This window comes from Acanthisitta chloris, unplaced genomic scaffold, assembly GCF_000695815.1.
Source record: "Acanthisitta chloris isolate BGI_N310 unplaced genomic scaffold, ASM69581v1 scaffold9790, whole genome shotgun sequence".
In the NCBI taxonomy this organism is placed as follows: domain Eukaryota; kingdom Metazoa; phylum Chordata; class Aves; order Passeriformes; family Acanthisittidae; genus Acanthisitta; species Acanthisitta chloris.
In genome coordinates, this window is record NW_008651080.1 from 84,694 (window position 1) to 94,837 (window position 10,144).

A 10,144-nucleotide genomic window follows, 5' to 3' on the forward strand; every position below is an offset into this window, starting at 1 on the left:
AATGACCAAGACACTTTCAAGGTAGGAATGCATTTATCAAAAATTAAACTTTGTCCCATTTACAATGATTTGAAGTTTGGGTTCCTGAGCTTGATACTGGACAGGGGAAAGGACAAGAGCAAGTGACTTTTATCTTAAATTACACAGCAGTATCATTAGGACAGTATTTAAAACCTATTATGAGAAGATTGAATAATTTACAAATGTGACCTCTTAAGAATATTATAACTAAATATTACTTATTTCAGAAGACCTTAATCTTCTTTCTTTTGTCTCTGAAATCGTTCCATTAAAGCCCTAAATATATTTCCTGGTATTTTCTGATGTTTGTCTATTAGAGCTTGGACTGCGGCTTTTGTCTGTAAGGGAAGAGAAAAGGTTTTGGTCAGATTAAGTCATTTTTATATTGTTCATATATTAACACAATTTCTAGGCTCTTTTTCATCCTTTCAAATGCCACAGAACTACTGCAAGTTAAAAATATTTTCTTCCCACATATTTAAGCCCACAGGATGTGATCCTGACAACACTGCCAAGAAACAGACCAACAAACTAGTATCTTTCATCTCTGGTAGCTATGCTCGCAAGCTCTATTAGGGACACATGGAAGCAAAGTGACAATGGAGTAAATTAAGGAAGAGACCTAGATCTATAAAACATGTCAGAGCCTGCAGGCTGTACTGCAACTCAAACTCCTGCCTATGCCCAGGTTTGCATCAGTAATACTCCTCCAGTGTGCATGAACTTTGTGCCTATACAGAAGCAGCAATAAAAACACAATTGTGTCTCAGGACATTTGACTTGCACAAAGCAATGACCCCTGTATTCAAGTGCCCTAAAGGAGGAACTGACCCTAGAACACATGCTTGGGCCACTTAGCTGCATGTGACCACAGCCTTCACATCCACTCAGAAAGCAAACAGGCCAAGGAGTTCATAGCAGCCATTCTTAATAGAAAGAAAGCTCTACAGGGAACATCCAAAACCAAGGCAATATACAAAGTTGTGGTGAGGACACACTGTAACCTTCCTATTCAGCCTAAGGAAGTACAGACTAGTGAATTGTTAAGGCCAGAGACAGAAGAGAGAAATATTTACCTTTGTAAACCAGTGGTCAGCAAAGGGAAATGACTGTTGGCACAAGCTCCCACTGTTTACATGAAGTATGTGACCACATAGATGTTAAGTGCTGGGAAAAGGACTTTATAGATCTGCTCCCAAGTGCCTCTACAGATCTAAAAGTTGCATTAGGTAAAAATTTGAGCCTAATTTTTTCTATATATAATGGGAAAATCCATACCGTGCCATAGCCTAAAACATGAGATACAACTTTAAATTTACTCTAACTAGGATTCTAGGGAATTCACATTCTAGGGGCCTTATCTATAGCAAAACTTGCACTTAGATCAGAAACCAGTATGGGTTGACACACATTTAAGATGCCAATGCATGTTAGAAAATCATTTAAACACACATTCTCTCCTGAAAGTCAACAAGTCTGAAGCACTTTCAGACTGAATGCTCAAAAGAAACAATCAGTTTTCCATAATCAGGGCCCAAGATAAAGCAGATAAACATTTTAAGAGTCCTTTTGCAAACAAATGAGGAGAGACAACTAAACTGACACCTGCCTGGTCAAGAAGAAAAGTCTCTTTCTCTCAAGTGATGTTTTCACAATGTTGTAAGTGACCATCTGCAGAGCTTTTCAAATGGCTATTTCAGCCCACTCCATCTGACTGCTCCATCACTTAACTGGCTTTTGTCTCTACACTGTGAAAGTTTGAGAGGTGGGCCAATGAAAACCTCATGAAGTTTAACAAAATGAAGTGCAAGGTCCTACATCTGGGCCGTGGCAATCCCAGGCACACCTACAGGTTGGGTGGGGAAGTAATTGAAACCAGCAATGAGGAGAAAAACTTGGGAGTGACAGTGGATGAGAAACTTAAAATGAGCCATCAGCATGCACTAGCAGCCCAGAAAGCCAATCGTATCCTGGGCTGCATCAAAAGGAGTGTGGCCAGCAGGTCAAAAGAGGTGATTCTCCCCCACTACTCTGCTTTCGTGAGACCCCACCTGGAATACTGTGTGCAGTTCTGGTGTCCTCCACATAAGAAGGACATGGAACTGTTGGAGCAATTCCAGAGGAGGCCACGAAGGTGGTAAGAGGACTGGAGCATCTCCCCTGTGAAGACAGGCTGAGGGAGTTGGGGCTGCTCAGCGTGGAGAAGAGAAGACTGCATGGAGAACTCTTAGCAACTTTCCACTATCTGAAGGGGCCTACAAGGGAGCTGGAGAGGGACTCTTTGTTAGGAAGTGCAATGATAGGACAAGGGGTAATGGGTTCAAGCTGACAGAGGGGAAGTTTAAGTTAGACATTAGAAAAAAGGTTTTTACTGCGAGGGGGATGAGACACTGGAACAGGCTGCCCAGGGAAGTGGTGGGTGCCCCAACCCTGGTAGTGTTCAAGACCAGGCTGGATGAGGCCTTGAGCATCCTGCTCTAGTCAGGAGGTGACCTGCCCATGGCAGGGGTAGGGACTAGATGATCTGTAAGGTCTATTCCAACCCCTAAAATTCTATGATTGTATGATTCTACGATTAATAAACCGAATGAACACGAGGACCTGACAATCCTTTCTATAAACCACCCAAATCTGAATCAGGGGAACATTCAACAGTTAAGTTGTTGGGTGAGAAGTTGGAGGAAATAGAAACACACTAGAAAAAGCAGTTATTTACCTTAACTGGCTTTTTGTATGGAATTTCAACAGTTTGTGAATACAGCCTTGCTATGTTTGAAAGGCTTCATTAGTTTCTTTCTGAAAAGACCCAGAAGCAGAACACTTCCTTTGCATGAAGGGCTCATCTCCTGATCAACCCAGAGCTGCCTTATCTGACTGAACTTGTTCAGTCTCTAAAGCAAATTGTTTCTTGAAGCAAATATAGGGTGTAATAATCTTTAAAAGACCTAGAACATCTGCAAGTTGTAATAATGAACAGATAGCATTTAAGAAGGGCATTCAGAATTAAGCAAGTTCAAAATTTACCATGATTCCACCAATTTCTCTAACTTGCTCCTAGGCAGAAATCACTTGACAATACTATTGCATTGTTTTCTATCAGAACATTCAATATTTTAAATACATATACATACATATCTATCTTACCTTCTCAGCTAGTTCATCAGCAGTTACATTTGGTTCATATGGAATGGGTTCTCCAATAAAGGTACGCATCTTCACTGGAAACCCACCGTAGATGGGAACTACTGGCAACCTAATACGTTCATATAGTGACCTAAGTATTTCTAATGTGAAAAAAATTAGGCAAAAGCAGGAGAAAGATAAAGGGAGGCAGGGGAAGAGGAGGCAAGGGGAGGAGAGAGGGAGAAACAGAGAGAGGAAAGGAGGAACAGAGTGAGGGAGAGAGCGAGAGAGCAAGAGAAAGAGAGAAAAAGAGAGAGACTGAGATTATTCTGTAAAGAAGGAAGGGAGGAACAGAGTGAGGGAGAGAGCAAGAGAAAGAGAGAAAGAGAGAGAGACTGAGATTATTCTGTAAAGTTTTTCTCCCAGTATGTCTTAACACTGAAACTGGCTTATCAAGTAACCTAGCCCCCAACCCAGATTCTCAAACAACGTGGTCATCTCAAGTGCTATTCTACACTTGACTTTCATTCCCTGGAAGCTGCATTAATGCTAACAGACTTGTTTCCACTCTAACTTGGTGTGAAATCTTTACTCCAAAGAGTAGCTGCAATGAGAAGGAAGATGAGAACAATCCAATAGCTGCCTCTCTGGAGAGGAAGGAAATGCTACACAACAGAGGTTACAAGTTCAGGTCATTTTAAAGGTTAGCATAAGAAACTAGTACTGTAAGACTGCTCTGTTCAGTCCCACTGAGGTCTAGAGAATCAGAAACAGCCTTATCTGCCTAAAGGATGATCATGGTAACACGCTGAATTGCTTTCAGATCACACACTGGTTGCAGTTAAACAATATAAAAAGAGAGAAACAAGCAGGTATTTCTAAGAGAACAAACCTTCCCCACATGACACCTACTAAGCATTCATCCCAAATGCACCCAGAACAGATCCTTTGAAGAATGTGTGCTAGTATTCTCTCAGTCTTAGAAAATAAATTCCATTAACTGAAATGTTGGCATATGAAAAAAATCCTTACTGACCAAGATGTGGAATTCTCTGTACACAGCCTATAAAACCAAAGAATGTCCCCAAACTACTGAAACTGAAATAGCACCTCCAGTGATCAAGAGAATTCAATTCCTCTAGCAATTCTGCTGCAGAATGCAAGTAGCATGAATGATTTTGGCTTCAATGTCTTCTGTTTGGGATGATTCTCCTGAACACAGCAACAATTAATTGCTATTTATTTTTGTACATGCTGACAAATGTGTGAACTACTCTAAGTGTTTGCATCTAAAGCCTTGGCATTCTCCATACAATATACAGCTTTTAATTAGATTAGAAGGGCAGAGAAACAGAATTGTGTTGCCCTGCAGTCCTCTGATGAAAGTGATGATGCATTACTTGAGGCAGGACATGCGGTGTGGAGGAGGCTGTTCAGGCCCCTTCAGCTAGAGAGTAAGTTGGAGAATATTAAAAAAAAAAAAAGTAGACCCTTCAAATGTAGACCCATCTATTCATGTACTGGCTGGAAGTCCCATAGAGATGAGCAAAGAGAGCAGGCAAATGCAAAGTTTTGTTAGGAACCACAGGTCTAGTGCTGAATAGTAATGCAACTACAGATTAAATATAATTCAAATCATTCAAAGCTTAAGTACAGGTAGATGTGTAAGCACAGAGCTTTAGGAGAACGTTTAAAGGAACTATGTGTCAGTTGCAAAACTGTTTGCTTTGCTTCTAAACAGAGAGCAGAAAATCTAGGTTTGGCCTGGCAGATATAAGCAGAGAAAAGAAGTGCTATAATCTTTCTGCCTTTTTCTGGCTCCTTTTTCCTTTCTTCTACTGCTTCTGTGAAGGAACACTGTTATGTGGAAAGTTACTCAGATGAGCCAATATCACATCTGATGCCAATATTAAATCCTAATAACATCTCTTAACTCTACCAGAGATGCAACCTCCAGAAACAAGGCTGTGTCAAATCTCCAGTTTATATATGGGGATTGTTTCTACAGAGAGAGGCTAAACACATATGGAAAAATAAACTACAAAAAAAAATAGAAAATATCTTACTTATTCCTCCTAATGTCCTAAAGCCTTCACGAACATTTTGTGTAAACATAGGAATGATGGGCTAGGAGGGAAAAAAAATAATTAAGAATTTAATGAAGATAATGTTGTCTAAAAAACTTCTACCTCACTTAAACCCAACAAGTAAATAAATTTCAGAAGTGTTTCTCAGACAAGGACATAGAGAGAGCAAAACACACATTAAGTTCTTCTGTGACCTTCTGCCATGAGGTTTCAAGCTGGAGAATACCACAAGATTTCAGTGAGTCACTGTTTCAACAAGTCCATTTTCTCAAAAAGATCCAGAAGTTCAGAACCTATGGAGCATTTAGGTGTTGCTCCCCCGTCTAGTAGGGTTTGGACAGTTGTGGCTTCAGTGGCTAAACCTCTTACTTAATTTGCAGTTATGGTCAAAGGGAAGAATTCACAGGACTGGGACACTAAACTTGCCTGATTTACCTCTGCTCTGATGGTTGTATTGCTTCACATGCAATGTGTCATATTTAATACATGCCCATGATTTATTTCTGCTGATGAATATTTGGAATGGTGTTGAATATTTCAAGATTTTATTGCTGTTTTTGAAATTGCAAACAGCTGTCAAGATTTACAAGAACTGGGAGGGGCTCAACTACTACATGAAGTTTTTAGGTATCATTTTATAGTATGTACTCACTGTACATAGCATCATGAGAAATACAGAACTGATGAGACTTTCACACATTCAGATTCTTTCAAACTTTTTAAAAACAAGCATAGCGATGAGCTAGTACCTGACATTTTTCACACAGGTATCAAGTTGGAGTTTTTTTGGAAAAAAAAAAAAGTCTGTAAATAATCCAATGCAATCATAAAAAATAAAAAGAAGTGCAGTTGCCTAAACTGAATAGTTACAAACTTCTTTATTCTTGAACAATCTCATTTGGAACATCTTACTTTTAACAGAGATTTTGTATGCACCAGGTTGGTTGATATGACAAAATTTCTGGCAAACTGCTGAAATGAGACAACTTCAACAAGCTGAAGGTCCCTGTTTTAGACACGTTTCTCGTTCCATAAGGAGTTCTGCTTATGATTCAAGGTGACTTAAAATTCGTCTTTGATCTAAATAAAGATATTTTTTCCACTTTCAGCCTGCCTCCAACACTTCCTACATCTCTCAGGTTGTGTTTTTAGGGGGGATGAAGCCGCAAGACCTTTTTGAGTGCATAAAGGGAACTGAACATACATTCAATAAAATAAATGTAACTAGCACAACCATAGTTGAATCTCAAGTATGGCTTCTCATATGCTATTACAATACATTCGTAAAATCTAAACTTCTAGAAAATATCCTCTTTAAACAGTATTGTTTTCCTTGTGAGAAAAGCAACACACACTTGGGTCTTAAAACTAGTCTATTTATATATAATCCAGAAATTTAACTAGACTCTCTGATGGTACCTAAAAATAAAACCCTTGGTGTGAGACTTACTTTCAAATTAGGTAATCTGCAGGCCTATAGATATGTGCACACATCTTTCAAGTACATATATAGAATGAGAAGAAGTCTGAAATTATTATTTAAATAGTTACAATTAAAATATATCACATGTTGCTGTGCCTTTCACAGATGGTTCCCTATGAAAAATGATCTGCCTGCTGACTAAGCACAATGCTATACATTAGAACTGAAGAGACAGCTCACACCAGTGACCAGCATCTCCTGCTGTATGCCCTGAACATTCCCTTACTACCATAAAATGCCAATACAGCACATAGTGCCCGTGAGTCTTCCCAACCACTCTGGTCAGGGGTTAAGGAGAAATCATCCTGTATTTCATCTCTCATTCTTTTGAACTCTGGATATCCAGGCCACACTGCTCTTAGCTGACTCTAAATCTTCTTATCAAAAGCAACAAAAAGAGTCTTGAAATGTAGTTACGAGAGCAAGTAGACCATACCCATGGCAGTCAGCAATGGAACACCAAATATATGATAATCAAAACAGCCTTCCCTTGAAGAAAGTACTGCTAAGTTAACATTCTTTGCTCCTCTTCTGATGTGTCATACTTACCACTTTTGCATCAATGGCCACCTGAGCAAAGCCCTTCCGATCACCCCATATAATGGTATACATCTCATCACTAAAGAGTGCTTCCCGAACTCCTCCTGGGGCAATGGCTAACAGGTGGCCCTGCTTCAGAGTATTGACACAATCTTCTTGTGATCCATGTATAACTCCATGTACATCAAGTAATAGTTTAAAACCTGCAGAGTAAGGCAATACTAATTCAGAAAACGTTAATTCATACAACCATTCCCAACACAGAACGCTATGGCTAAAACTTACTTGTCTAATAACCAGTAGCCCCAAGTCCCCAAGAAGGACTGAAGGATTAAGTCCTGCTTAGAGATTTTGGTCTGAAAAGTTGAAGATTTGGGGGTTTCAGTGCCTTTTTGTCACAGTAAAGTCAGGAGTTACCTCAGGATCAGGACTACACTGAAAAAAGAACTGGCCAAAAACTCCGACATCTTTCAGGTGTCCCTTCAAAGGAATTGTTGACTCCAGGGCACTAGCTCCTTGCTGAAGCTCTACTGTTCAAAAGTAGCACAGTCCAAATAAAGTGCAAAAGAAGCAATGCCAAGAAAATTGTTGTGGGGGTTTTTTTGTTGTTTTGTGAACTTTGGCAAAGAGCAGTCATGTTTAAGGAGAACAACAAAAAAAAAAAAATGCAGCATTCTCTGCTTTACAGATCACTGCAGCAACTGACTCCCTAGCTCCATCTGCGAGTACTTGGATGGCCTTTCAATCAAAAAGGCATCTGTTAAAACGCTGTATTTACTTTAGTTTTTAACTTCAAGGTTACATAACTCCTCATATCATCATGAATTTGAAAGGTCATACTGACCCTACTCTTCAAGAAACAGCAGAATATCAAAAATTTGCTTACAAGCATCAAATGGGAGCATAGCTGAACAATTTAGCCTAATGTTAAAGAACAGAACTAACATAAACCTCTGTTTGCAGGAAATCAAGTTATGTTCACTTGGTTCAATAAATTTTAAATTTATACACTACTTATGAGTATTGCATACCAAAATGGGAACTCTGGATGACTGAGCAATATGAAAAACTTCTCTTTCTTGAAGTTTCCCACTGCGACACAGACATTCCCACCCTATAAGCCATAGACAAGGACACTAAACTGATGGAATTGAGTTTACCTCTCAATAACGAATGAATAGCTGTTCCTATGAACACAAGTGTTACATACACACATGCTGAAAACGAGTCCAAGTATAGTTAACAAGACAGAGATCTATCTTCTCTTACAGCTCACATAAACTAAGGGCTTGGGAAGAAAAGCATGAGGCAACATATCATTTGTTTATTCTTAACTAAACTCTGATCTCTAACTAGTCTTTGTAGTTGGTGTGAGTATAATTACTCCCAATTCATCTCTATACACAATCAGGATCTGTCCACAAACACAACAACAGAACACAAGCTGCATTACACCTGTCCCATACTTTGCTGTGCCTGCCTTGCACACTGCTGATAACACTGAGTCTTTGTCTAGCAGCATTTCCACAGAGCACACCTGAAATAGAGTTTTCCTAAAGTAAATTAATTTCTTTCAAGTGCTTTGTTTGTAGGACCTTCAATAGCTGCTTTTTACAACGTTCTACATTCCCAAACTAATTAAAGTTCTCTGGAATGTGCCTGCTGATACAAAGCTGCCTGTCTCTAAGTCCTTTCTGTGAGCAAGCTTAGGGGAGAGACAAAACAGTCATGAGAAGGGTTGAGCCAAGCAGGAAAAAACTCCAAGCAAGCAGAAACTGATGATAGTTTTCTTTCTGCACTGGATATGCTGGGGAAGGGGTGGGAGGTAGGGTGTATGTGATAGAGCAACACCATGAGTATGTCCAGTTCACAGGTCAGTAAGAAGACTATAGAGAGAATACAGACAAACATTTGTACTACAGACAAGTTGCAGGGGGGAAGTTCCAGGTCTTCACAAAATTTCTTAGCTCCTTTTAGTATAAACTTTATATTCTCAGCTGTACTTCACAGCCTAGCCAGCAGATCATGCATACGCTGGAATCAGTATCTCTGCTCTAGCAGCAAAGAACCACCACCTCCATTAGAGCAGCAGAGAGACAGAAACTAGTGCAGTGATCCTGAAAGAACGGCCAGATTACCTGTGCCCAAGGCAAAGGTCATCATGCAGTCAGAAGAAACAGTGGGGTAGTACCTGGCTATTGCATGAAAGTGACCAGGAATCTATTTTTCCATTTTAAACAACAAAACAACTCTCAAAATTATCTAAACACATTTTTTCTAGAGCATGAAGGGATGCTAACTCTTCCAGATACCAAGAAGTCCAAAATTAATTTTATTCCACAGTTCAACCTGGACTCTATCCTTTGCCCCAACATACTCCTCTTTTGTTTTCCACAACATTGTGTCCTCACCAATGTTTTAAAGCCCTTTGGAGAGTAACTAGCAATGCATTTAACACTTCTTTCAGTATGAGTGCTACATACATTTCTCTAGCTTAGCCCCTGTGACTAACATCAGGGCTATAAGCTACCTGGTAGCAAGATGGCAAGGATTTCACCATTTTAACATGGTTAACCTTTAGGACCACAGACACAGACAAAACATTTAGACCACTGAATCTAACCTTCCACATCTGTAGGTAACCACAAATGTGTATCTGCAGAGCATCTAGTCCACAAGATATCTTGCAACACCTTTTGCATGTAACAGACAAGAAGCCGCAGCTCCTTTCCTCTGGGACATTACTGGAGAGGGGCTGTAGTAAGTAACCTTCTAAAGAGCTTCCAGATGACTCTAGAAGCAAACATGGTCCATACTGTAGGAGAGGGTGGTAGGAAAAACACAAGTGAAATCTCTGTCCTCACTGTACTCTTTGGGAAAAGGCTCCCAA

At 39.7% G+C, this 10,144-nt stretch overlaps 1 protein-coding gene across 1 annotated transcript in view; it reads right to left on the reverse strand.

Moving 5' to 3' along the window:
* Positions 1-4: 4 nt before the first annotated feature.
* TMEM68 (transmembrane protein 68) overlaps positions 5-10,144 on the reverse strand; it is a 15,830-nt gene continuing 5,690 nt past the window's right edge. The window contains exons 3-6 of the mRNA XM_009071607.1: positions 7,264-7,457; positions 5,211-5,271; positions 3,166-3,305; positions 5-359 (exon numbers count right to left, since the gene is read on the reverse strand). Of these exons, the coding sequence (XP_009069855.1) occupies positions 255-359; positions 3,166-3,305; positions 5,211-5,271; positions 7,264-7,457 (500 nt within the window). The 3' untranslated portion in view covers positions 5-254. The remainder of the gene's footprint in view (positions 360-3,165; positions 3,306-5,210; positions 5,272-7,263; positions 7,458-10,144) is intronic.